Source organism: Hyaena hyaena, unplaced genomic scaffold (genome assembly GCF_003009895.1).
Source record: "Hyaena hyaena isolate Hyena2069 unplaced genomic scaffold, ASM300989v1 scaffold_35, whole genome shotgun sequence".
Classification (NCBI taxonomy): domain Eukaryota; kingdom Metazoa; phylum Chordata; class Mammalia; order Carnivora; family Hyaenidae; genus Hyaena; species Hyaena hyaena.
The window spans coordinates 3,137,320-3,163,459 of record NW_024080667.1 but is presented as its reverse complement, the minus strand read 5'-3'; the positions used below and the strand labels follow the sequence as shown (position 1 = coordinate 3,163,459).

At 58.8% G+C, this 26,140-nt stretch overlaps 1 protein-coding gene across 3 annotated transcripts in view; it reads right to left on the bottom strand.

The window, feature by feature from the left end:
• Nucleotides 1-26,140, bottom strand: part of ARHGEF10L (Rho guanine nucleotide exchange factor 10 like) — a 112,279-nt gene that overhangs the window by 83,350 nt on the left and 2,789 nt on the right. For all 3 annotated transcript variants that reach the window (XM_039229045.1, XM_039229046.1, XM_039229047.1), the window contains exons 2-6: nt 21,202-21,281; nt 15,566-15,757; nt 14,740-14,773; nt 2,726-2,820; nt 807-890 (exon numbers count right to left, since the gene is read on the bottom strand). In XM_039229045.1, the coding sequence (XP_039084976.1) occupies nt 807-890; nt 2,726-2,820; nt 14,740-14,773; nt 15,566-15,757; nt 21,202-21,238 (442 nt within the window). In that variant the 5' untranslated portion in view covers nt 21,239-21,281. The remainder of the gene's footprint in view (nt 1-806; nt 891-2,725; nt 2,821-14,739; nt 14,774-15,565; nt 15,758-21,201; nt 21,282-26,140) is intronic.

The following is a 26,140-nucleotide window of genomic DNA, read 5'->3' as shown; positions in this document are numbered from 1 at the left end:
AAATGTGCGTCATCTATAAGATGCCACCCAAATCCTCCTGGGGGAGGGGTCAGAGCAGCAGACTTGGAGGCAGAATGACCAGGTTTCAAACCCCAGCTCTGCTTGTAGTTTCCTGGTCTGTACGCTGAGCCCATGATACCCCAAATCAAAGTTTCTAATAGATTCCAGGAATCCAAACGTGAAGAGGAGCTGCCCTAATGTGCTGGGGCAAAGGGGACTCTTACTGTGAACAGTTACAGCGCTCCTCCTCCCTGGGTCTCAGTGATGCTCTCTCCTACTGGGGGGGTGGGGGGACGGGAATCCAGCTGGGGCCGACTTACCCCCCCCCCCGCTTCCTCTGTACAGCCACAATCCCCACACCCCCACACTCCTCCCAGCTTCCGGAGCCCAGAGCAAGACACGGGCTCTCTGGAGCCCTCTCTGCATCAGCGGTCAGGTTTGACGAGCTGCCCTCCTCCCCAGCAGCCCTGGGAAGCCCGGACTGTCACTGTTCTCCCGAGGCAGGAACGGAGGTTTGGGGAGCTGAAACGCCTTGCCCGGCCCCACCACCAGGGTGGGGGTCCCTCCCCGCCGCGGGCGGGGGGGCTGCCCCGGAAGCCCAACCTCGCCCAGCCGCGGCCTGGCCACGCCCCCAGCCAGCTCCGGCCTCTCCGGGAAACCCGCGGACGCTGGTGAAAGCAGGGGGAGCGGCCTGAGCCGGGTGGGGCGGGGAGCGAAATAGAAGACCCTCCCCAGGCCCCGCCCCCCTCCCCAGACCCCGCCCCCCCCCCCGCCCGGGCCCAGAGGGTGGCGCGGCAGCGGCGTACCCGGTTGATGGGCATCCAGGTTCTCGCAGGGCACTTCGTCGTAAATCACATCTTCTTCCAGGGCGGGGAAAGTGAATCGGTCGACTGGGAGCGAAGGGAGAGAACGAGAGCGCTAGGGGAGGCGGCCACCAGGCTGCCAGCAGGGCTGCTCCAGCTGGCTGCCCCCTCCCGCCGCCCCGCAGCCTGACGGCTAGGCTCGGCCAGCAGCCGGCGGGCCCGGCCCCTTGGGAGCTCCTGCCCGCTGCTCTCGGAGGACTCGCTTCTGCTGCGTCCCTGCCCCCCAGCCCTCCGAGGCACCCTCCTGGTGAGCCCGGAGGACCCCCACCTGCCTCCCTGCGACCCACAGGCCTGCCCATCTGGCTGCCGCCCCAGCTGCTCCCAGCACCTGCAGGGAGCCTGAAGCCGCCCCTGCCCCTGTGCCCTGGAGCATCTTCAGGGGCCTAGGCCCTCCAGGGATGACCCAAAAAGAGCTCTCTCCCACCCAGAGGTGGCCCCTGGGCAAAGCCGCCCTACTGAGTACAGGGAATGGGAGAGGGGAGATGGATTTGGAGAGTGGGGCTAAGGAGAGGTCCCCCAAAACTCAGCCAGCAGGATCCGGACAGGTGAAGAATTCAGCAAATGGACACATCCCTCTGCTAGTATTCTGCTGGGCGGGCAGTGAGCAGGGCAGGGGGCGCACTCTGCTCCTGTTAGCAGCTACCGGGATGGACACGTTAAGGTCTCCCCTCAGGGCACCTGGGTGGCTCAGGTCATGATCTCACCGTTCCTGAGTTCGAGCCCCGCATGGGGCTCTGTGCTGACAGCTTGGAGCCTGGAGACTGCTTTGGATTCTGGGTCTCCCCCTCTCTCTGACCCTCCCCTGCTCGAGTTCTCTCTCTCTCTCTGTCTCCAAAAATAAACATTAAAAAAAAGGAAGTCTCCCCTCGAAACTATGTGCCCAAACCCTGCCCTCTCTAGGAGTGCCCCCCCACACACACACAGAGTCAGGGTTTTTCGAAAACCCGTCCCCACCACGACTGGAGCCGGTCTTCACCCCACAGGCCTTCTGAGAAGACACAGGACCCAATGGGCTCTGAAATCCCCACTGTCCTAATTGCAGTGCTTTCGGCCATCCCAGGGGCTCCAGAGCCCAGTCAAGCCTCACCCTCGACCCCCTCTTCCACCCCCATACAGACTGCCTCCCACGTGGCTCTGAGACATGCTCACCTCCCTTCAGGTCCCTAGTTCTGGCCATCAGCCTCCCTACTGGGCTGCAGCCCACCCCACCCTGCCTGTGGCTCCGCCCCCACCAGCCCTCCTGCTTCCCTGTTGCAGGGCTGGGAGGCCCCAGAAGGAGCTGGGGACAAGCAGCCTCACCCGCCCCATTCACCGCTTGGGTGCCACCCTCCACCACACCAAGGCCGCTGCTTCCCAGGGGGCCAATGTTCCCTCTCCCCTGGGGCTGGGGCCCCTGCCTAGATGCTCTCTCCCTGACCCCTACTCCGTCCTCTCTGCCCTCAGGACTCACGGATTCTCCTCACTCCCCCCTCCCCCTCCTGGCACCTCTACAAGGTGACTGCCTGCCTACCTGGCTGCTTCTGCTCCCAGGAGGGGGGCCTCATCTTGGCATCAGGGGACCCCCATTGCCAGCCCATCTCCCTGCTGTAGGAGCTGCTGGGCATTTAGGGAACAGATACACAGTCAAATACATGATCTACTCCTGGACCCAGTGGGCAGCAAACGGGGACAACTCCCAAGCATGGACAGCAGCTGGTCCCCCTCAGAGCTGCCCCTGAGCCTGCAGCACCCCTACCCCTAACTACCCCTACGTGGGAGCCCACATGAGCCCTCCGGGCCTGAAGAAGAGGCTCTAAGGTTATCATAACCATCTTCCTCAGCTAAGATGAGGTTTGCAGCGGGAGGGGGGGGGTCACACTTACTCCGGCGGGAGCTCTTCCGCTTCCAGCTGGAGCGCCGGACCCCGGAGAGAGCAGCATCCACAGCATCCCCGTTGCTCACCACCGGTGGCGCCGCCCTGCGGGCCAAGAGACAGCGTCAGCGAGCCAGCAGGGACAGGGATGGTGCTGCCGAGCAGGGAGGGCCAGGACGGCTGGCTCCTTGAGGCCTTGGCAGCCCCTGACCAGGACAGCAGGGTGTGGGAAGTGCAAGGCTGGGCTGAGGGCCAGGAGCCCCTTGCCCTCAAATCCATGAGTCAGGAGAGCTGAGACGGCCATGGCTGGGCTGGCCTTGAACGAGCCCCTTCCCCTCTCAGCATCCCCACCTTTGGAAAGCCCCAGAAGACCACAGCAATGAGGATCAGGTGCGCCCCCTGCGGGGGCCCCCATCTTTCTTCCAAGGCAGACTCAGTGGGCTCCCATTCTCCTCCGTCTCCCATTCCTCCGTCTCCCATTCTCCTCTGGGCAAAATGGGGGCGAGGGTCGGGGGACCCCTGCCTCTTGTGGGAAACAAGGTCTTGGAAAGCTTCACAAAACCAGGCATGCGAGGCAGAACTTCATTCCCCAGGCGCATGTGAGGATGGGTCAGACCCAGAGGCTAGCTTCCCGGCCACAGAGACTCAAAGGGAAAATGAGCGAGGCAGCGAATGCCAGCTCAACCAAGTGGGTGAGGGAACATCTCTGTGACATGACGCAGACATCGTGTACCCCAAAGGATGGGACAAGCAGACATCTCTGCAGCGCTAGAACCCCACACCTGTCACCCCAGTCTGATCACCAGGCAAACCCAGGCATTCTACCAACCCCTGTCCATCACTCCCCAACAGTCCCCAGGTCATAGCAGCGAGGGAAGAAGGACGGCAAAACTGTCACAGAAGGGGCTAAACAAACAACAAGTATGTGCACAACGTGGGAGCCCGGACGGGATCCCGGGACAGAAAAGGGCGTAAGAAGAAAACCTGGCGAGACCCAGATAAAGCCTGGAGTTCAGTGAATGCCGGTGTGCCCGCACTGCCTTCTGGGTATTCAGAAACATTCCGTGGTCACGTGAGATGTTAACCGCAGGGAAAACGGGTTGTTGCGTATACCCAGCTCTGTACGCTGCCCTTGCAACTTTTCTGCAAATCTAAAACTTCCAGGAAGAATGTTGATTTTTTTTTTAAGTCCAGCCTCAAAAAACTAAAGGCCACACCTGGCGATCCAGAGGGGAGACCCCTTAAATGGTCCAAGACAGGAGCCCCTGTTGCCAAGAATTGACTGGAACATCCTGGCACCAGAGTCCTGGGAGGAGGAGGGGAGGCACACATCGGGACAGTGCAGGGAGAGGGTGAGGAGGAGGAAGGGGTGGGAGAGAGGATGAGGAAGAGGGGAGGGAAGCACCTCCCAGGAGCAGTCCAGAGGTGAATCCTGTATCCTCACCCACGGGCAGGTACTGGGCAGAGGAACCCGGCCAAGATCACACTGCCCATCACACGGCAGACACACAGTCAGCTTGCATGGCCCCAGTGTGGGCTCCTGAACTGCAGCTCAGGTAAGAGCATAGGCGGCTGCGATGACGGAAATCTTCCCTCTGTGCCGTCCGGGGAGCCACGCGTGGCTGCGGGGCGCTGGGAGTGTGATGAATTTCATTATTGGAATGAATGGGACTAAAGAACTTGATTTTTAGTTTTGTTTCCCATCAAATAATTTAATTTTCAACAGCCACGGTGGCTGGTGGCTGTCGTAAAGGATGGTGCAGGTCAGGTGGCCTGCGTGCCTGGAGAAGCAAATCTCGACTCACACTTTACGGCCAGAAGTCAGCAGTGTCACCCCGGGGTGACGAAGATGGCATATTTCAGTCCCGGGGTAGAACTTTCCACAGGCCAGCGAGGGGCAAGGCTGGGCTAGACCAGGCAGAGGTGCTGGGCTGAAGGGAGCCACCTCCCCCTCCCTAACAAGGGCTTCAGGAGGCAGTTGGTATTTTGGGGTGAGGTCAGGCAGCTTTAGAAGGGATCTGGAAATAATATATGACATACTAAAAGCCGGGAGTGGCTGAAATAGGAGCCTCCGGGCTAACCATCACCAAAACACGTGAACTTAAGTTTTAATTTTATTGAACTCCAAGTAGTTTAATTTTAAACAGCCACAGGTGGCTAATGGCCACTGTAGAGGACAGTGCAGCTTTAAGCCACTAATGGAGAAGCTAGTCTGTGTGCCCGGGCTGGGGGGTGGGGGTCTTCTAGCATAGAGAAATCACCTTCATGCCCACCCCCGCTGCCTCCACGGCTCCAGCAAGCAGAGCAACTGGAAGCTCCAAGGGAGAGAAAGGGTCAGTGCCTTTGGGTGAACCGGTCTTCCTCGGCTTGGCTGGAGGCTACCACCCACCCCTGCCCTGCACTTGGCTGGTACCTACTCTGTACCCCATGCTGTGGTGAACACCTAAGGCCCCTTGAGCACCAGGGCAAGTCTTATTGTGACCATTTTATAAATGAAGAAACTGAGGCTCAGAATGGGAACGAACCTCCCCCCAAGTCACCTGGCCAGCAAGTGGCAGGGCTGCGATCTGCCTGCGAAGCCTTGCAATAGACACCGGCTCTGCCGCCCCTTCGCAGTGTAGCACAGGCAGACGAGAGGGGAAATCGCCTCCGGGGCCATGGAAGAGGAGGACATGGCAGGAACGGAGGCTGAGGGTGCCCACTCTGTAGTCACCCGGGGGGGCAGCCTCTCCCAGCTTCTGCCCGGCCATGGGAGCAAACACTCCTTCGGGGGCCTTCCCGAAGCTTCCAGAAAACCCAAGGGCCAGAAACATCAATGCGAGGCCAACTGTCTCACGCTTATCTGAGCCTCCTGTACTTTCAGTGCCTCTCAGCTTGCACCTGAGAAACAGGCCGGCCACTAATCAGACTCCAGTCTCAGGGGGTGAGCCCATGCCACCAGAATGCAGGGGGAAGGAGCCCAGTCCGCAGACAGGAGCAGACAGTGAGGAGCTCGATGGAAACGAGGGGGCAGGAGACCGAAGACAGGATGCCTCCTTGGTCCCCTAACACCAGGGTGCACCGTCCACCCGACTCAGGCCCCCACGCGGCTCCAAGCACCTTCTGTGCCCACCTCCTCGCTCTCCAGGGAAAAGCCCAGGATGAGAGGGACGTGAGTGCCCCAGGACGGCAGGGACCTGATCTGTCCTGGCCACCCCATTCCGCCGGCCCCAGCACACAGGGCGCATGCTCAGTGCTGACGGACTCTCTCCCTGGCCTGTTTCCGGCCAAAGCCCTGGTCCAGGTGATGACGATCCTCCCACCCCCCGGTGTCTCCGTGAATCCACAGACCGCACATTCCACAGGGTCCTTGTCTGGGGACTACGCAGTGCGAAGACCACGCAAACCATAACGGCCTGGGGGCTCCCGCAGGCTGGGTTTGCGCCTCTGCACACGCACGCGTATGCCCAGGTGCACGCACGGGGCATTCCAGGGCCTTTTCCAGGACAAGGTATGAAAGACACAAAGGAGGAAAGAATTCCCCCTTGGGGAACAGAAAGGACCAGAATAACGATTGCCTTAGAAGGCCCTGCCAACAGGGCTTGCCCAGGAGACGGTCCTACTCAGAGCATCACCCCTCCAGAGAGTCACCGCTACCACCAGTGCCACCAGCCCTACATCCGAGAGACACCAAAGGAAAGACAAAAACACTAAGCCCAGATTCACCCCGCTGCCTTGTTTCTTTGCAGCGCTGGCCACTTTCCAGTTTATAGAACACGTTAAACTGGGAAGGGCCTTAAGGATCACCCGGGCAGAGGACTCAAAGCAGCCGTCTCTGCAGTTAGCAGCGAAGCTCCCAGCCAGGGGCCCTGCCCAGCCGGTGTTTCTAAATCCCCTGTGCAGCCGGGGTCGAGAACCAGGCTCACGGACTTGAGGGGTGAAAGAAGGTCTGCAGGTTCAAACCACAGCTCGAGGGCTGGGCTCTGCGTGCCAGGACAGTGGAATGGGCCCAATAAGCTTCTGCTTCCTGTATCGAGGATGAGCCAGATAACTTACCTGCAAAATGGGGCGACAATACCTCCCTCGCTGGGTGCTAGTACGGGGTAAATAAAGCGAGCGCTTCAAACACTTAGCAGAAGGTCTGGCACTCGACAAATCCTCCCAGTGTGCTGCTCCCTTCCCCACCCTCCCCTCCCTCCCTCCAACCATCACAGGGTCCTGGGCTGTGGGTCCCAGAGCAGTGCCTTCAACCTGCAGGCGTGCACCTCTTTGCAGCCACAGCCTGGCCGTCCCTCTCCTCCAGAAGGGATCGGGGACCCAGTCTGTCTGTCCGGTGCCACCCCCTGGGAGGTGAGAAGACCCCAGGGGGGGGGGGGGGGGGGGGGGGGGGGGGGGGGGGGGGGGGGGGGGGGGGGGGGGGGGGGGGGGGGGAGAACGCTGACTTGCTATCTACAGCACGGTCCTCACTGGGGAGAGAGTGCCGCCAAGGCCCACTGGGGACACCCTCCACACCCACGGATGCTGACTCTTCCCCCCACCCCCCACCCCCACCTCTTGCTTTACTCTCCGCCTCTGGCCTTACGCTCAGGGCTGCACGCACCTCTCTGACATCTGGAGGGCCCCGGGCTTGACGGTCAGATCGCGGCAGGCCCCGCACCCCCCAGCAATAACTTCTCATGCGGGGTGCTGAGCCAGAATGCAGGCTCTCATAGGAAAACGCTCACAATATCCAATTAGGACAGAGAATGAACCATGAAACAGCATGTGGAAGAAAACCACAGTTCTGTTTTTAAAAAATGACAAATACTTGCATATATGCTCAGCAAAGAAGCTGGAGAGGAACACACGGCAGCGGCATTAAAGCTCGCTTCAGTCTATCATTTTCTGTACTTTCTAATATTTCTACAATCAACATGTATGCCCATTACAAGAAAGCAAAAGAGAAAGGAAGCACATCTCTGGAAATCTGAAGCGCCGCGGGGCCAGCAAGGTCGCCGGTGCCCTGCGGTCGGTGCCCTGTGGGGACAGTGACAGAGGGGCTTGCAGGCTGGCTGAGCATCGGAGAGGAGCCTCGGATACGGATATGGGACACGCACAGTGCATTTCATCCCTCCCCCTCCCCCAGGGCTCCAGCAGCCAGTCTAGCCTCCCACTTTACAGAGAGGAAGTGGAGGCTTAAGCAGATAAGGCAACCCACTGGGTCACGGAGCTCACAGGCAGACAGGATCCAAACAAGATCTCATGGGAGACCTGGGCAGGTTAAACACCGGTTCTGGAAGCCAGCCAGCTGCAGCCCCAACTGTGCCTTATCTCAGCTCTGGGCTGACATCAGGGTGAGTCACGTCCCCTCTGCACCCGTTTCCACATCTGTAAGACAGGGTTTATCACGGTGCCTGCCTTCCACGGGGACATGAGCATTCACGAGACAAGGCAGGTACAACTCTTACAGCAGAGCCTGGCATGCGAAAATAATACCGCCTGGCAGAGAATGTCAGCGCCCCCACCCCCGAGGGCAGGGACTGTCGGCTGGGATCGCTGAGGCGCCCCGCACATCACGGACACGCCACGGAGCTGGAAGGATGGAGGGTGGGGGTGAGGGGCAGGGAGTGCCCAGCAGTCAGCCAGCCCACAGAATACTGGCCGCCGCTGGCCCAGTGCCATCCTGGACGAGCGGCTGGGCGGGTGGGGAAACAGCAAACAGAGCCCCGCCCTCTGGCTGGGGGCTCAGGCGCCAGCACCACCCCGGGACCAGGCTCTGCACCCCTCTGAGCCTGCACGATGGGACCCAGAATGATTCCCTCTTTCCAGGTGCGTTAGTCTCCTTACTGCTGCAGGACAAATTACCACAAACCCAGTCGATTTAAAACAACACGGATGTATATCTTCCAGTCGGAGGTCAAACCTCTAACATGGGTCTCACTGAAGGTAAAAGCGAGGTGTTAGCAGGACTGTGCTCTCCTGGAAGCGCCAAGGTGGGAGGTGGGGAATCCGTTTCCTTGGCTTTTTCCAGCTTCTGGAACCAGGCTGTATCCCTCGGCCCAGGCCCCTCCTCCATGTTCAACGCCAACAGTGTGGCATCTTTCTTTAAAAATACTTTTTAAATGTTTATTTCTTTTTGAGAGAGAGAGACAGACAGATAGAGGGTGAGCAGGTGAGGGGCAGAGAGAGATGGAAACAGAATCTGAAGCAGGGTCCAAGGTCAGAGCTGTCAGCACAGAGCCCGAAGCAGGGCTGGAACTTGGGAACGGCGAGCTCATGACCTGAGCCCAAGTCGGATGCTCCACTGACTGAGCCACCCAGGCACCCCCAGCGTGGCGTCTTTCAATCTCTCTCTGACGGGGGTCCCTCCTGCCTGTCCCCTAAGGACACTTGTGTTTCCACAGGGCCCACCTGGGTAACCCAGGAGAATCTCCCCTTCCCAGATCTTCAACTTACATCCGCCAGGTCCCTCTGCCATAGACAGTAACATGCTCATGGGTGCTGGGGGTTAGGACGTGGCACTGGGGGGAGAGGGACACTATTCTGCCCGCCACAGCTGTTAGACGTGTGGAAAGGACCACATAAAGTCCGTGCACGTGAAAACTACTGGTGTCGCGCCCCCTCTGTGCCAGGCGCCACGGATGAGAGAGGAAGAAGGCAGCGTCCGACGGCCACAAGGATCCAGGGATGGCCTTTGCCAGATTCCTGAAAGGAGAGTCAGTGCAATGAACGGAGGTACATGGGGACCTTTCTTCAGGAGAGACTGTGTGGCTTTTAGACTTGGCACTTCTGTGCTGGCACTTTTATGCTCTGACCCAAAGGCTATACCTGTGGATGCGGAAACCCCTCGTTCGTTACCAGAGGTGGGGAGGAAGAAAAACAAAAACAAAAACGAAAAGAATACAGCTTTTCCATTTCGGGACTAGAGAGGTCTCTAATGGAAAAGGGACCTGGTCCCTGTAACCCTCTCATGAGGACCTTTTCCCCCGAGGGGCGCTGACATCTTCCAGGCCTCAGATCTCACACAGAGCCCTCTCAACAAGACACAGGAGGCTGGCAATGGCCCGGATTTGTAGAAACAGTGAGTTTAAGGGCAAGCCCAGGACCATCAACAGCTCCAGACGGGAGCTGCCGCAAATCTAGCCTTGAGTGACAAGCCGGTGACGGACTTCCGCCAGGGGAAGCCCCTCCCTGGGCTGGGGGCACTCCAGCTTTGTCCAGCCGTCCCTCCCCGGACCTCCATACTCCCCACACCCACAGGCCGCAGAAGCCCCCGGCCGCCTCCAGGCCCTCCAGGGCCCTGTTTCCCCTCCATTCTGTTCAAACGCCGCTTCCCCGCACCCAGCCTGACCCTCCCAGCACATGAGGCATCCAGAGAGGATGGGGCTCCCGGGCACCTCAGGATTCCCGCTGCCCAACTGCCTCCTGGCGTCCAGGCCCAGGTGAGAGCCTCTGACCAGTCCATCTTATCTGGGTGCCCAGGAAGGGGGAGGACAGGTATGTCCAGGGGACCAGGCCCGGACAGGAGCCAAAAGCCTGACCCAGCAGGAAATACTAAGGCTGCAGGGGGCCCTGTGGGGAGGGCAGCAAAACTGGGCAGGAAAAGCAAACAACTCCAGAGGGGGCCGGTGCCCTCAGAGGTAAGAGGCTCAGGCTCGAGTCCAGGCAAAACACAGGAAGCCAGTGACCCACACGCCCTCGTTCCCAGCAATCACTGGTGCTCCGGGCTGCTTCTCCAGCCAGACTTTCCCAGCGAGAGTGCAGGGTGCCCGAGTGCATGGGCTTCAAAGTCCACCAGGAGAGGCCAAGCCCAGAGGCTCCAATGGATGGCTAAGCTTCAACTTCAGCCTCCGTTCCTCCTCTAAAAAGTGGGCAAGATCAACCACCCCATCTCCTGCGGCAGAGGTGCCGGGAGATGAGATCATGTGCAAGACGCACTTAGCTCGCCATCACCACCGGCATCAGCGGTCCCAGCCACGTGGAGCCTGCCTTCCCCGGGGCCTCCCTCAGCGCCAGAGTCAAAGGCCAGGCTCCAAGGCCCCATGCCCATTCTCATCTTCACTGAGACCCAGAAAGTTGCCTTTCAGACCTCACTTGTCCTTCTGTCAGCCATTCATCCCATGCGATGCCTTCAGGACTCCCCCGGGCCTGGGGTTGTGCGAAGCCAGAGGACCCAGCAGCAAACACAAGACTCCCCTCCCCCACCAAAACCACCCTCACCCCAGGGAGCAGATGTGCAGGTGGGAAGACACAGCTCCACACCCTTCTAACAGAGGGGAAGGGCTGCTTTTACTCTGCTCCCGTTTTAAGGGAAGGGGCCCCACCCAGAATCACGCACTCCAGTGCCAAGGCCACTCTGCTTGGGTCCCCAGGAGCTGACTGCTTGCAAACTACTAAGAACCTAGAAGCGAAGTTAAATCCTTTAGCAGGCAAAATTCGCACCCCAATAAATACACCCACTGTCGGCTCATCCATGTGGAACTGGCCACAGCCCCCACCATGAGCCAAAGTCGGAGGTTCTGGGTCTGGACCTGGGGCCCTGAGTGCAACCCTGGAGGACAGCCTGGGTCCAACACCCAGCCTCTGGTTGGAGAGGCCCAAGGTCCTCGTCTCCGCACAGAATAAACACGAACTACCTCTGTGTAACACCGGCCACCTAACTTCCCTGAGCCTCAGTTTCCCCACCTGTGTCATGGGTCAGGACAGGATCTACTGCCTGCAGACTGGAGGCATCCGTGGGACTGGGCATCGGTGGGACTAGCTCAGCGCCTGGTACGCAGTAAACACAATCATTACCATCACTATTACTTCTGCTGCTGTTACTATTGTTATCTGGCAACGGACGTGTCTCCTCATGGAAAGAAAAAGTGCCACCAAAGCCGAGCACTTTGAAGGTGGCTCTTGCCCAGCAGCAAGGACGGACGGGACCCCAGCCGTTCTCACTCCTCGGGACTGTTGAACAGGGTGGCCTGACCCTCACAACACCCCGGGGGGCCTCGGCCCCGCTGCGCTCAGCAATGCCAGCAGCTCCGTTTATACTCTGTAGTCACATGGCTACCTCTCCCGGCCAAGCGGGTCAAGGGACCAGGAAGTCCACAGACCCCAAAGTCAGACACGGACCCAAGGCCCCCGCAGAGGGGGCTCAGCCTCAGCCGGCCACAGCCAGCCTCGTCACCCCGCAACTACGATTCCCTTCCCCATGCAGACTGGGGGACGTGGGGTGGCTGGTGGCTGAGAGCCCAGTCAAATCAGGTCGGTCTGGCTCCCAAGGTTCAGAGCCCAGAGCCTCCCTCGAACACCGAATCTCAACCAGGACCCAGAATAACAATAGCAAACACATCGGTGGCCACGCTGAGCTCCGGATCAGCGTTGTATGTGGCTCACGAGGTCTGGAAGGAGAGTAGATTTATTACCCCCATTTTCCCCAGGGGAAGTGAGGCTCGGGACGGGAAGCCACTTGCACGATGACGCACAGCTAGTGCAGAGCAAGACTCGAAGCCCGCTCTGCATGGCGCAGGGCCCAGGCTGCCAGGTGTTTCAGGACCCGGACGCCAGCCCTCACCCTACCCACCTGGCTCCTGCCTGGCAGCTGGCCAGCAGGGACTCAGGGACAGGCCCCGCTTCCCTTCCACGCGGGGGACGAGGGCCTGGACTGGAGCGCGGTGGCCCTGCAGCTGCAGCTCATCCAGGACCTGAGTGAGCACTTACTGGCGCGGTGGTCAGGAGCCTCCCAGAGGCCAGGAAAGCAGCCGGGCAGAGCCCGGGGCCACTTCCAACCCCTCAGGCAGGGGCCGTGGAGGAAACGCGGGGACTATCGGTGAAAATGTCCAATCTGCTCTTTCAAAGCAGCGTCTGCTTAGAAACTATCTTTACGAAAGTCTAAAAAAAAAGGAAAGCAAAAATTTTTGCCCCTTCCTCCTGGATAAAAAGGACAGTGATCTGAATGGATTCTTCTCCCAGAAGACTGCAGAGGAGAAAATCACCTCCCCTCCAACGAGGAAAGGAGCTGGAAGTGAAGTAAACAGAGACCTGGAAGGGAGGGGGTGCCACAGGAAGCACGCAGAGAGCACTGGACGAGGAGTCTGAGGTCTACGGAGTCTCACCGTATGACCTTGGACAAGTCCTGCCCCCAATCTCCCCATCTGTGAAACTGAGGGCGGGAAGGGGGGGGGCCCTGGGGACTCCTACGAGGACTGATGCTCTGCAGGGGACTCACATCCCACGAGTGTCTGCCCAGGGAGGGAACCCCAAAGTGACATTTATTCAAGCCAAGTGTTGGCGAGACTCACACCCGGCAACCCTGGCCCAGCCCAAGAGGCTGAGGCACTGAGCGCATGGCCTCTGTCCCTCGGGCCCCGTCACTGAGAACACAGAGCCCAGAGAGGAGGCGGAGAAGAAATGAACGCAAGGTGCATATTTGGTGCGTCCTTCGACCAGCCTCTCCTATTCCTCATGATGCTCCTGGATGGGGATTACAGACAGGAAACGGGCTCAGAGAGGTTCGCAGGCAGCCCAAAGCCACCCAGCTGAGAGGGGCTAAGTGGGGATGTGAACCTTCAGAGCTGATGCCCTGGTGCCTCCAGGAGATGGTGTTCAAGGGGGGGTAGGGCTGCTCCAGGGCGAGACCCAGGACAGGTAAGGGGGCTGCAGAGGGGCGGACAGCGGGTTCAAGGCTGAGACTTGGGCCCCTCTGCCTGAAACACCCTCTGAGCTACCTGCCCAGTGGGGCTGATGAAGACAACATGGTAGTGACAGTCATTCTCTGGGCCACAGAGTCACCGCCTCGGCACTGCACCAGCACCGGCCAGACACCCAATCTGGCCTCCGGGACCCACAGAGACAAGGTGGGCAGGGACAGTCCTGAAGCAACAGGCTTCTCCTGGAGGGCAGTCTGCGGGAAGTAGGAGCGCCAGACCTCGAGGGTAGCGGTGCACTAGCTCATGGCCGGCTCCCCTTCCCGCCCCCCTGCCTCTGCCAGTAGCTTCCTCCAGTAAACTCTCTTCCCCGACCCTCCCCTCTCCCCAGCTCTCCTCCTGGGCCCCATCGGTGTCCCTGGTTCCGTCCTTCTCTGGGCCACTCTCCTGTATCTGCATCCCTAACTCTGTTGACTTCCTGGCTTACCCCGGAGGGCTGTAACCCCTGGGAGATCAGAACTCCCCACGCAGGCGCAGGCGCAGGCGCAGAGTTGCTGATTCATTTCAGATCCCCAGCGGGGAGGAGAGGCCACCATACCTCTGGCCCAGCAGCAATCCCCCCAGGGCCCACCCACTCCAGGTAGCAAATGCCCAGACATCTGCACTCGAATCCAGGGCTGCCTTGGCTCCAGGGCCCCAGGTGGCAGCAAAATGCATCTCAGAGAAGGCTGGCCAGCAACACCTGCCTGAGTACCAGGCCCCTGGGCTCTGAATACCAGAAGACAAAAGGAGATTCAAATACCCCTCCCCTCACCCAGCAGGGTGGCCTGGATTTAAAGTCAGGGCCCTCGATCCACCACTAAAGATTCTGTTGTTCAGGGGCGCCTGGGTGGCTTAGTCGGGTTAAGCGTCCGACTTTCACTTAGGTCATGATCTCGCGGTTCGTGGGTTCGAGCCCCGTGTCGTGCTCTGTGCTGACTGCCAGCTCAGAGCCTGGAGCCTGTTTCAGTCTGTTACTCCCTCTCTCTCTGAGCCTCCCCTGCTCACTCTGTCTCTCTCTCTCCTAGAAATAAATAAAACATAAAAAAAAAAAAAAATACTCTTATTCTCTAAAAAAAAAAAAAAAAAAAAAAAAAAAAGATTCTGTTGTTCAGGAGCAATCTCTAAGGTCCCCAAAGCCAGGCGGCAAGCATCAGTGAGGCAAGCCCTGAGAGCCCACTTTTTTCACGGCTCCCAAGCCCCAAATGTGAAGCCCACCCCGGAGCTGGCTGGGGAGGCCACAGAGGGCATGGCTGACGGATCTCGAACGTGTCCCTCCTCAGCGAAAGACCGGTCCAGGCCCTCCAGGGCATAGTGCCACCCTCTCCCACACCTTCTGGCTGCTGCCTCCTCTTTCTCCAACTGCCAAAGCAAAGAAACGAGGCTCACTTACTGGGTCTGGGGTGGTGAGGCTGCTGAGTCTGGGTCTGTGGGAAGAGAGCAGAGGAGAGAGCCTGTCAGGCCCCAGGCGGGTCTCTAAGGACTGGGCCCATCCCCACCCCCTTTCCCAGCCTCCCCTGGGGTGCCAGGGACTGGGCCTGGCCAACCCAGGTGCCTGCTGGGCTCCTACCTCCCCTCCCCCAGCCACTGCACTGTCATTAAGCTCCCCGACCTGTCCTACCTGCACCACCCCCACTCCCACCCCCATGGCTCACATCCCGACTCTGGCCAGAACCAGCCGCCCTGCCTGCACTGGGCCTGCCCCCCACCCCCAGCTCCTCAAGGAGCCCCTTGTCCCCAAGCCTGCAGGAGGTTCCTGCTAGTCCGGTCCCCAGTCTCTCCCAGATGACACAACTCAGAGCCCAGAAGCTGCCATTTAACACCAGCCTTATCAGGGCACTCCCACCCCCAGGGCCACCGGGACCTCTGGGAGCCTCCCCTTCTGGCTGGGGTGACTCCTGGGAGAAGCTGCTAGAGAAGAGGGGCTCTGGAGACACTGCCCTGGGCACCCACTGCGTCCAAAGCACAACCGGGGGCCACCCGCTTCCATTACGACATGTCAAAGTGCACCAGATGCTGGAGGAATGCTCGGAATCTCCGATTCCCAAGGGAAGCGATGGAATGCAACTCCTTCTCGATGGTTTTTCCCTTCCTGTTTCTGGGGACAGTGGAGGGGCCAGGAGGCACCACTGGGAGCCTGCAGCTTGACGAGGCTCTCAGCTCTCTAGCCCCCGGCGCGCCGGAAATGGGAGGACCCGAGGCGCCCATAAACACCTTACCAGTGCTGGGGGCGGAGTCCAAGTGGATCAGCGGGGCGTCGACGTCCGTCTCCGTCTCCGGAGCGACGCCTGGGACTGCCAGGCCAGCGCTGGGGTCCTCGTCATCATCACTGTCGTCAAAGTCAAAAGCCTCTCCAGGGTCATCCTCCGCCTCAGGGGAGGGGCCAGGGCCTCCAGGAACCAGCTGATCTCCTGGAAGGGAGGAGGAGTTGGCGGCTGCAGGGTCAGCGGCCCAGGGTCAGCAGCCACAGGGTCTGGGGTTTGGTCAAGGGAGGGTATCTGCAGCGGGTGAGCAGCTGGTGTGTGAGCGAGGGTATGAGGGCAGTTCCCAGAGACGAGAGTAAGCCCCTGCCTGGGGCCAGCCGGCCCTCCTGTGCTCCGGAAGTGACCCGCGGCCGGGTGAGGGCTCTAAGCAGGTGGGCAGCGCACAGAGGCGAGGGAGAAAGCCTTCACGGAGAATGTGAGCACATCCGCACTTGGATGGACGTCTTTCATGCCTTCGTTCCCTATTACCCCATTTTGTCAGCAAGGGAGGGGCCCTTTTACATGCATCTGCCCACATGCTGGGGTGTGGGGTACACACCGTCGTGTGTATTTCCGTGCAGGTACCTGTGCGCTTTCCATACGTGTGAGTGAACACACACACGCTTGGCCTGCAAGTGTTTGGAGCCCGAAGGAAACCAGCTGGCAGGGACCAGGGCGCAGTCCGGCTGGGGCAGGGCTAGGTGCCTGCACCCCCAGACCTCCTTCACGGCCACGCCCCCTCCACCCCCACAAAGTGCCACTGAAGCAGAGCCCCGCCCCCACCACAGTCCCACTCCCCGTTTTAGACCCCCCTTTCCTACATCCATTCCTGTGTAACCTGCAGTGATGTGTCTGTTTCCCCAGGCTGATCTCAGATCCCTAAGAGCCCCTTTCACTGCCCCCTTTGAAGGGGACGGGTCCTGGCCTGGCCTAAAACTCAGAAACTTCTGTTAAACAAGAAAAGAAACGGATTCTCTCTCCTAAAGAGCCGGCCAGGCCCCCACCTCTCCACCTACGCCACCCAGCTGAGGTCATCCATCTTCCTCTAGAACCTCGAGCTGGACAGCGCCTCAGGCTTTCCCTGCGCCTGCCCCCAGCCTCCTGCAAACGGGCTCCAAAACCACAGGGCAGTGTGGCCTGGCGTTACAAGCCTGCAAAGCTGACCCCTCCTCCTCCAGCCGCCCTAAGCAGTCCCACTGCATGCAGCTTAGAGCAGGAGCTTTGTCCTGCCTGGGCCCCAGATGTGCTGTGTGGTTCTGAGCAAGTCACTTCACCTCTCTGAGCCTTGGCGGCTCCCTCCGTAAACTGGAGAATAAAAACAGCACCTACCCTATGAGGCCGAGAACGTGAACTGAGAAGCAGGCCTGGGGTCTCTCAGCCTCATGGCTACTGACTTTGGGGCTGCAGGGGGTTTTTTTGGAGGGAGGGGCACTGCAGGATGTACAGGGGCAGCCCCGGCCTCTGCCAGTTAGAAGCAAGTGCTGCTCTCCGGCTGTGACAAACAGAAATGTCTGCAGACAGTGCCAAACGTCCCCTAGGGAACAAAATCACCCGGAGTTGAGAACAGCCAGGGAAGATGGAGCACCCAAGCTAGTGCCTGGCATCGGTGCGTGTCACGCGGTAACACCCAACACCACCTGTTGTCTGTTGTCGGTACGGCCCCTCCCAGCCTGAGATCCTTGAAGACAGGATCGCCTGGTCCACGTCGGTGGACTCAGCCCCAGCAGGTGCTCAGGGTGGGGAAGGATGAGTAAGAAGGCAGGGAGGGGCGTGGAGCAGAGAGACAGCCGGATGGAACGGCAGACAGACCGATGGGAATATCCAAGTCCAACAGTCTCTTGGACTAGAAAAATCCAATCCTTCCCCCACAGCGACCTGGGAGTTTGCAGAGTAGAGCATCCCAGGTGCAAATGCATCAAATTCAAGAAGTCCCCTCCTCAGTGTCGCTGAAGCACAGAGCTCATCCCCCCCCCCGCCACTCCCCAAATGGAGGCCACTGAGGCGGGGGCCCACCTCTCCCCTCAGGAGCTTTGGGGGCACCTTGGGCACAAGTCAGCAAGATGGACTCCTCCAGGCCACGATATGGCCAGCAGCACAAGCCCCTTCCCCAGGTCAGGGAATCGAACCCAGGCAGCAAGCCTGAAATGGGCCCCTGGCAGCTCCCTGTATAAGCCTCACGACCACCCCCAACAGACACGAGGTTCGAGTGGCAGAGGGACATGGCCACAGTCATATGGCTGCTAAGATGGATCTGAGCCCCGCTCTTAGTTCCCATCCTGACATGCCCCCCTGAGCCCTGCCCCCTTGGACTCTGGCCCTGAGACGATGAATTAACACAAGAAATCCAAGGGCTGAGTCGGAAGCCAGGTTAGCAGTTTACATATTCCCGCTCTCAACCCGCTGGTGACTCTCACACCCATTAGGGGATTCCCCAGGCAGCCTTTTGCTTCGTTTTTGAAATGCTTATTTGAGATATTTTTCAATATTTTATAAAGTCGCATTTGGTATTACTTTTGATAGTGCTTTTGATGGTTCTGTTCCAGGTTATATATACATAAGCAGACAGATGGTCTAGAATCTTCTACTGCTCTCCCCTCGCTCACCCTACACCAGCCACATGGGTCTCCTTGCTGAACCATGAAGGTGCCAGACGTGCTCCTGCCTCAGGACCCTTGCACTTTCAGTCCTGGGGTCCAGAATGTTCTTCCCCAGGTATCTTCTCCTGCTCTCACCTCCTTCAGGTCTTCACTACAGGTAGTCTGCAGGTGAGGCTGCTATGAGCAAAACTGCCCACAGAGACACGCTCGCTTGGTATCCCCAGCATCTGGTACAGTGCCAGCACACAGCAGGCACACAATAAGTATCTGTTGAACACACACACACACACACACACACACACACACACACACACACCTGTCGCCACATCTATGGGCTGTGGTATTAAAAGTTTAAAAAGACTACGGGGCACCTGGGTGGCTCAGCTAGGCGTTCAACTTTGGCTCAGGTCATGATCTCGCGCTTCGTGTGCTCGAGCCCCGCTTCAGGCTCTGTGCTGACAGCTTGGAGCCTGGAGCTGCTTCAGATTCTGTGTCTCCCTCTCTCTCTGCCCTTCCATGGCTTACACTCTCTCTCTCTCTATCAGAAATAAATGAACATTAAAAAATGTTTTGTTTAAAAGTACTAGAATAAATGACTACAAGGTCCTGCCCACTATTTTGGGGCTACCAGATACAGACCCACGCTGACACACAGGGCTTCGGTGCCCTTGGCCCCTGCCCAACTGAACCTGCCCGAGAGGCAGTGGGGATACGGTGCACACGGCCGGTATCGCGGGGTGACTCGGGTGTCACGGGGCTCCAGACCACCGGGCTCCAACCCCAGCTCTCCTAGGTACTGTCTGAGCATCGGGTCATTTTATCCCCACAAGCTGCAGCTTCCTGACCTATAAGGAGGACAATAGTGACTACTTCACAGGCTAGCAGAGGGGGCAGGGGTGAGGGCGCCAGGCGGAATGAACTGACACAGGTAAAGTACCGGGTGTGAGGCACCTGCTCAGTGACGTTAGCTATTCTGATGACAATGACCCTAATCATTTTGTCCTGTGCCATTATATCCTTCCCATTATCTTCGTTGGTATTATTATTATTATTATTACCTTAAGTCAGAGCCCAGCCCCAGGCCCTAGGGGAGACGGGCAGGCTTTCCCAGTCACCAGCCTGGCCCGCTGAGCTACGGACCCACAGGCTGTGTGCAGGGACATCTATCAATACGGTCACGGCCGCACCCAGAGGACTGTTCCCAGCAGCCCCTGGGCCAGTAGGATGGGCCCTCTCGAGTCAAGGAGCTCACGGCAGGTGCGGCACGCAAATCTGACAAGAGGTGACCGCGGCACGCCAGGGGCTGACGCGGCTTCAGGCGCGGGGCCGCCCCTTCACAGAGCCCAGTAGGGCGAGTGAGGGTCCCACGGGCTCACATCGAGCTGGTGCTCTGGCTGCGGCCACAGCAGCAACGGGGAACAAACAGCGCGTGACCCAGTGGAGCCGAAGACTCAGGCAAGGATGGCAGCGACGTGACGCCGCAGGGGCGTCTGGGGGAATTTGAATTCATTTAGGAAGATGACAGGAAGTTCTCAAAGAATCAGCAAATGATAAAGAGCCTGTCTCAGCCGGGCAAAACTAAGCCAGTAGTGCCAGATACGGCCGGAACGATGACCTTCCGTCAAATGTTTGCTGAATGGGAATGAATCGACTTAATCATAAAGCCATCGCGTTCTTCACTTTTGCTGGGTAAGAGAAAGGGCGCCAAATGCCCCCGGCAGCGGGAGACCGAGCAGGGGGCATCCTGAGACCCAAGCCGCAGAAGTCACAGTCATGCATCAGGAGATGCCTTCGTCCCCACGGCCCGGTTCCCAGGCTCCTGAGGCCCAGGCAACCAGACAGACTCCTTATCAGAAGGAAAAATCAGGAGGCCCCTCCCTGGCTAATGAGAGCTGAGCCGAGCCCTTCCTGCCCATCCCAACAGGAGGCACGACCAGAAGCGGCCACGTGTGTCTATGTCTCGGACACACTCCATCCTCAGAGCCAACCCCAGCAAGGCTGGCAGGCAGGGCGCCTGAGAGCCCACCCTGCACGGTGAAGGTGGCTTCACTGTGCTGTTCTTCGGAGAAGAACGCAGAGGCTCAGGGAGGAAGGCACCCTCCTCCGTCTCTGCCCGGAGCTCAAGAGCCCAGCACACTTGGCCTTGCCCTGCAACACCCCATGGTGATAACAGCTCCTATTCACTGAGTGATTGATTACCACACACCAGGGCTTTACATATATTTAAACCTTGCAACAGCTTCGGAGAGCTTGTCATTACTGTCCCCATGTTTCCGGCTGATGAAACAGCCACAGAGTCACCAAGTCGTTCAGCCAAGCCCGCAGGGTCAGGGGCAGGGCTGGGCTGGTGAAAAAGCCCTCACGCAGGACCTCTCTGCTACATCCCTCCCCCCAAAGAGGACAAACGGACAGGAATCTGGGCCTAGCGGGTGAAGGGGGTCCGGTTCCTCCAGGGAGGACTCTGGATTCCGCCTACAGAGTCCGAGGCCCCACCACCAGGCCTTGCCAGATAAAACTACAGGACATCGAACTGAATTTCAGATTAACAACAAATACTTTTTTTAGCCTAAGTACGTCTTTTTCTTCTTCTTCTTCTTCCTTCTTTCAACAACTCTGGTAACCCTGCCGCTGCTAGATGACCCGACCTGGGTACCTGGGCAGATGGAGGTGGACGGCCCCGACGCCTTCCCTTCCACCTCGGGTTGCCACCCTCCATTCATAAGCTTCACTCCCTCCCACCCCCCAAAGCACACAACACCTCGGTCGTCACATCTACGGGCGTGGTCTTCAAAGTATAAAGTCTCCAGGGGACCTTGGGTGAAGAATCAACCCTTGTCTGGAGCCTACCCTGTGACAAGGAAATTATGATTTCCATGATGCAGACAAGGAAACGGAGGCAGAGGGGTGAAGTCACTTGCCCAAGGGCACCCAGCCAACCACAGCAGGGCAGGATGCACGCGTAGGGCCAGTGGCCCGTTCAGAGGAGGCTCGAGCGGGAAGCCTGGGGTACGGTACCTAAGGCAGCCTGTGCAGGACAGTCGGAGGAAGCCATCAGACAAGGTCCAGCTCAAACCAGCACCGTCCCAGCCGCTCGCCTGCGAAAAAAGGCCAGAAATCTAATTAGCTGGCGTTCAAGGGCAAAGTTCTGTCAACAGAAAGGACACTGGCTCATGACCCCGGAGCTTCCAGCCCACCAGCTCTCCGGCTCCTTCCCCAGTGGCTTGGGAGCACAGGACAGCCCCAGAAAGGGCCCAGCCCCACCCACCACAAATCATTAACCCAGAACACCAGCAGCTGAAGAGTTGTAACCCCACCTTCCCAGAAAACCCCGGCCACCACAGACCTTCCTTCTGCTCAGTGCCCAGGGACCCTGAGCAGCCTGGGGGGTCCGGCTAGATAGCCCCTCTCATCCCTGTGGCCTGCAGGCAAACTCCAGCCCGAGAGGCCAGGATCGCGCTCAGGCCCCCGTGTTCCAGAAGCTAGCTCATTCCTGAACTGTCACGGACGTGGCCGGACACTTCCTCCTCCCGGCTGCCCACTGACCACAGCTCCCTGGAGTCCCGCCCCTCGCACCAGCCCTGCCTACAGCTCCACTGAAGGCCATTCACTCTTTCTTTGTCTCTCCCTGTCCTGCCCCACAGGGCTGGCCAGCTGGCGAGGGGCCACTGGCCTTGGCACACGGGTGTGAGGAAAGTAAAGGGCTGCAGAGAAGCAGATGGCCAGAGTCAGGGGTAGAATCCCAAATGCTTGGAGCAGGGAGCATGGCCTCGAGGAGGGGGGAAGGCCCTGCTGGGCTTCCTGGGCCCTGCAGCCAATTTGCCAGAAGTCCTGCAGTGAGAGAAAAAGCCCTCCCTGCTCCCTAGCAGCACCCACCGATTCTGAGTCAAGGGCTGTCCTAGATCTTTCTGTGGAGGGGAGAATCGGTCTTGGAGGGAAAGCACTAGCCCTCCAACCCAACCAGCCCCTGCCCCAAACTGGCTGCGGGCCCGATTTCCTCTCCAATTCTAAAGCCTTTATTTTCACTAACTGGTTCTTCCTAAATAAACACAGAACACATGTAAATCGAAATTAATTGATAACAGCAAACATTCCCATGGTGCCTGCTGTGTCTCAGATGCTAATCTAAGCACTTTACAAATATTAACATCCGTTCATCCAAACTAGGAGAAAATGAGGCCCAGAGTGGTTAAGTGAGTCGTCCAAGATCACACATCTACGAACATGCTGGAGCCGGGGTTTGAACCCAGGCCGTGAGCCCCAGGGTCCATTCTCATTAAGTAGCCACCACGCTCCAGTGCCTCTCAAAACCCAAACAGTATAAAGGGTGCACAGCAAAAGTGAGTCTCCCTCCCCCAGCCACCCCACCCCCACCCCCGAAGTGCCCGCTGGGAGTCCTCCTAAATGTCCCGCGTGTGTGCCAGCTTACACCTGTCCTGTGTACGCATCTTGATTCACACAGGAGGGAGCACGCCGCACCCATTGTGCTCAGCCCACCTTTTTTCTAAAGCTTAAGAAGCGTGGTGACCATTTCGGAACAGCACATAAACACAGTCTCCCTCTGCTTAACGGCCCTGGAGTTTCGGGGGGGATATACCGTACTTGATGGAATCACTTGATGGAATCTCTACGGTTCCCAGGTTTGGGCATCAGTAGCCACACAGCCGCAAACATCCTCTAAACACAGGGCCTCTCCTCTTAATGGATGCGTGAACCCGCAGGGCACAGGTCTACAAGTTGATCTGTCAGGTCGAAGGGGAGAAGGGCAGTTTCCATTTCGGGTGAACGCAAACTGCTCTCCACTAAGTGGGTGGCCGAGCCTTCCAGCCGCGCGCGCACCAAACTGTCCAGACTAAAACTTTATCTTCAGCAAAGGGTTTGGGGAAACGACCTCAAATGTCTGCAAATTCCCTCTTGAGTCAGGAGATTCAAGCAAGTGCCGCAGAATCATCCTCATGCAAGTCCGTTCTTCCTGGGGCGGAGCAGGGAGACTGACGCCCATTTCACAGGAGGGCAAAGGGAGGTGCGCAGCCCAGGCTCGCCTGCAAACTGCTGTTTAAATATGATTTTTTTGATGTCCCAGAAACACAGGGTCATGCAAGGTCACTTCCCTCTGGGCCAGAAAACCCACTGTCCTCCCCCTTCCCCTCACCCTCGGGGTCATTGACGCCCTGCCCTCCGCCCTGAGCCCAAGGCTTTCCCTAAGAAGGGAGGGAGACATCTGCATATGCGAAGCTTCTGGTGTTTATAGATGAGGAAAGCAAGGCACAGAGAAGTGGGGATCTGCCTGAGGTCACCGAGGCAAGGGAACGGATGACAACACTGGAGATCGGTGGGGGCCTTGGCCCCAAGCCCTCCTTGAACCACTGCAGATGCCCTCCCCCCGCCCCTCCGCGCCCCCAGATTCCAGCCTCAAAGTCATCTCCCCTGGCAGGGAAGCCGAGCCTCAACACCCTCATCTCTAAAATGGGGGTCCCTCTGCCTGCCCCACAGGACTCCCAGCAGCACACGTGAGGTCAACCACGCAACCCTGGGAGGCCCAGTCAGCACCAAGACGCCCATCCTTGAAGCTGTCACCACCAGAAAGGGAGACCGCGAACGGGACCCTGTATCTGGATTCCATACCCCACGGGTGTCAGGGCCCCTGGGGGACGCCCACAGGAGGACCTCCCACTGTGCGGGTCTGGGGCAGCCGGAGACCCTACAGGCTGGGCCTCCTCAGCCGCTCAGGGCCTCGGGCTTCCCATCTATAAAGTGGGCGTGACAGCTCCCGCTGTGTCCCCGGCTGCTACATGCCGCCGCGAGCTGGGCCATGCTAAGCAAACAGGTGGAGTGGCTATTGCCTTTTCTTATGTTTTTTTTAAGTCTTCCTTGAGCTAGGCATGGTCTAGGAGCTCTCAACGGGGGAGCTGGAGCCAGAAGAAATATGTCGTGATGCCCCTGATGTGAGTCTCTCTCTGAAAGGGCTCTAGAAGCTTCCTGCCATGACAGTCTCCAGCAAAAGAGGCAGCCCGCTGGTGAAGGAGAGAAACCACAAGGGGCCCAGCGGAGGGCGTGGAGGAGCGGACTGGACTGTGCTCGAGAAGTGCCCGGAGGAAAAGGAAACCCACGTAGATAGTCAGGCCGTCTTGGGCTCTGGTGAGTGTTAGAATAAGGAAAAAGGAAAAGAAACATTCTCATTTTTTGGAAAAAAAAAAAAAAAGATTAAGAGAAAAAAAACATCCTAGCGGGTCAGAACCAGAAAGCATTCACACTGACCACGGCACTGCTGTGGCTTCTCACACGTGGAAACCGAGCCCCGGAGGGCAGGGGCCCTGCCCTGCCACGCAGCTGTCACCTTCCCCATGAGGCCCTGCCACTCGTGGGTCCCACACCAGTGACAAGAGGTGGTTGGCGCAGAGGAAGCACTCGGTAAATGCCAGCCGTTGCTGTGGCCGTGACGGTCACTGTGCTGAGCTCGGGCAGCGGGGCCCTAGAAGACTTTTTTCTCTTGGGGGCGGGGGGGGGGGTCATCTCTTTGGAAACACCTGTCAAGACCGGACAGGCAGGCAGGCCCCTCAACAGCGCGCTTGCCGCTACGCTGTGCAGAATGGCTGCCCAGAGGCCGTGCGAGAAAGAAAGGAGCCAAGGGGGCAGCCCCAGCCCCCCCGGGCCGCAGGGTGGGCCCCCGCAGGGTGGGCTCAGGGACCGGGACCACCCAAGGGCAGGTGGCATGAGCACCTCCCTCCACCCTCCACCAGCAGCAGCCCTGCTCAGCCCAGAGCAGGTGTCTTCGGATTCTAATTTAAGCAAAGAGCTTATAACTTCCTCCTCCCCTCTAGAGTTCAAGGTCCATCCAGCCCTGAGGCCCGGAAGGAAACCCTCCTCCCGCCTGCATCCCCCCGCCCCCTCACTGGCTCATGAGACTCCCCCCACTCGCAGCTGCCTCCCGCCCCCAGCCCCTCTTTCCCGATGAGGCCCGGAGAACACCCCTTGAGGGGCTCCGGAACGTCAGGGAGGGCGCAGGCTGGGCCAGGAGCTTGAGGACAGGGAAGACTGGCCTCCGGAGAGAGAGGCCGACAGGGCAGGGGGCCCAGACAGGCGGGAAGGCAGCCCCAGAAGCTGGGGAAGCAGCAGGCGCTGCCACATCCGAGTCCGGGGACCTGGCTACAGGACGGCCATCTGCCACCCAGTCTGGCTCGGAGGGAAACAAGAAATGGGTCCAAGCCTCCACAGCCATCTCAAACCTGGTCTCGGCGGCCCCAGTGTCTGCCTCCTGGAAGCCAGGAAAAGCGTATGGGACAGGCCAGCAAGGCCAGGGGCTTGGGCTGGTCAGGACCAGGGCCCCTGCACGCAACTGCACCCTTCCAGAAGTTTCCGTGGCGTTTGGCCTTTTGTCAGACCTACACTTGGCTGCCCTGCCCCTGCCCCGCAGCTGCCACAGAGACTGTTCCACCACACACACCCTCAGGCTCTTCCGGGTCGCCTTCAGGATGAAGTCTGGGACCCAAGCGAGGCCCTCAGTGACTCGCCCCTCCCCCTCTCCACTGCCCCCTTGGGGCCTCGGCAGCGCCCACGCCCGGCCCGTCTGGACACTCCGCTCCAGCCTCATGAGGATTGTCAGCCCTCTGCCCATGCCAACCTGGTTGATTTATCTGGACCTTTTGCTAAAGCTGTTTACGCCCTCCAGGCAGAACACCCTCTCACAACCAGCAAGCAGACTCCTACTTAATCTTCAAAACCCACTGATTTCATGACATGGTTCCCAAGGCTGGTTGTGAAGCTTTAAAAAAAAAAAAAAAAAAAAAGTGTCCCAAGCCCATGATTCTGACAGCTCAGCAATGCAGCCAGGGAAAGTCTGTTTTCAAAGGGCACAAGTGATTCCAGGATACACACACACACACACACACACACACACGACCTATTATAACTTAACTCCCTGAGTGGATTGTGATCCCTTTTCATCTCGGTGTCTAGA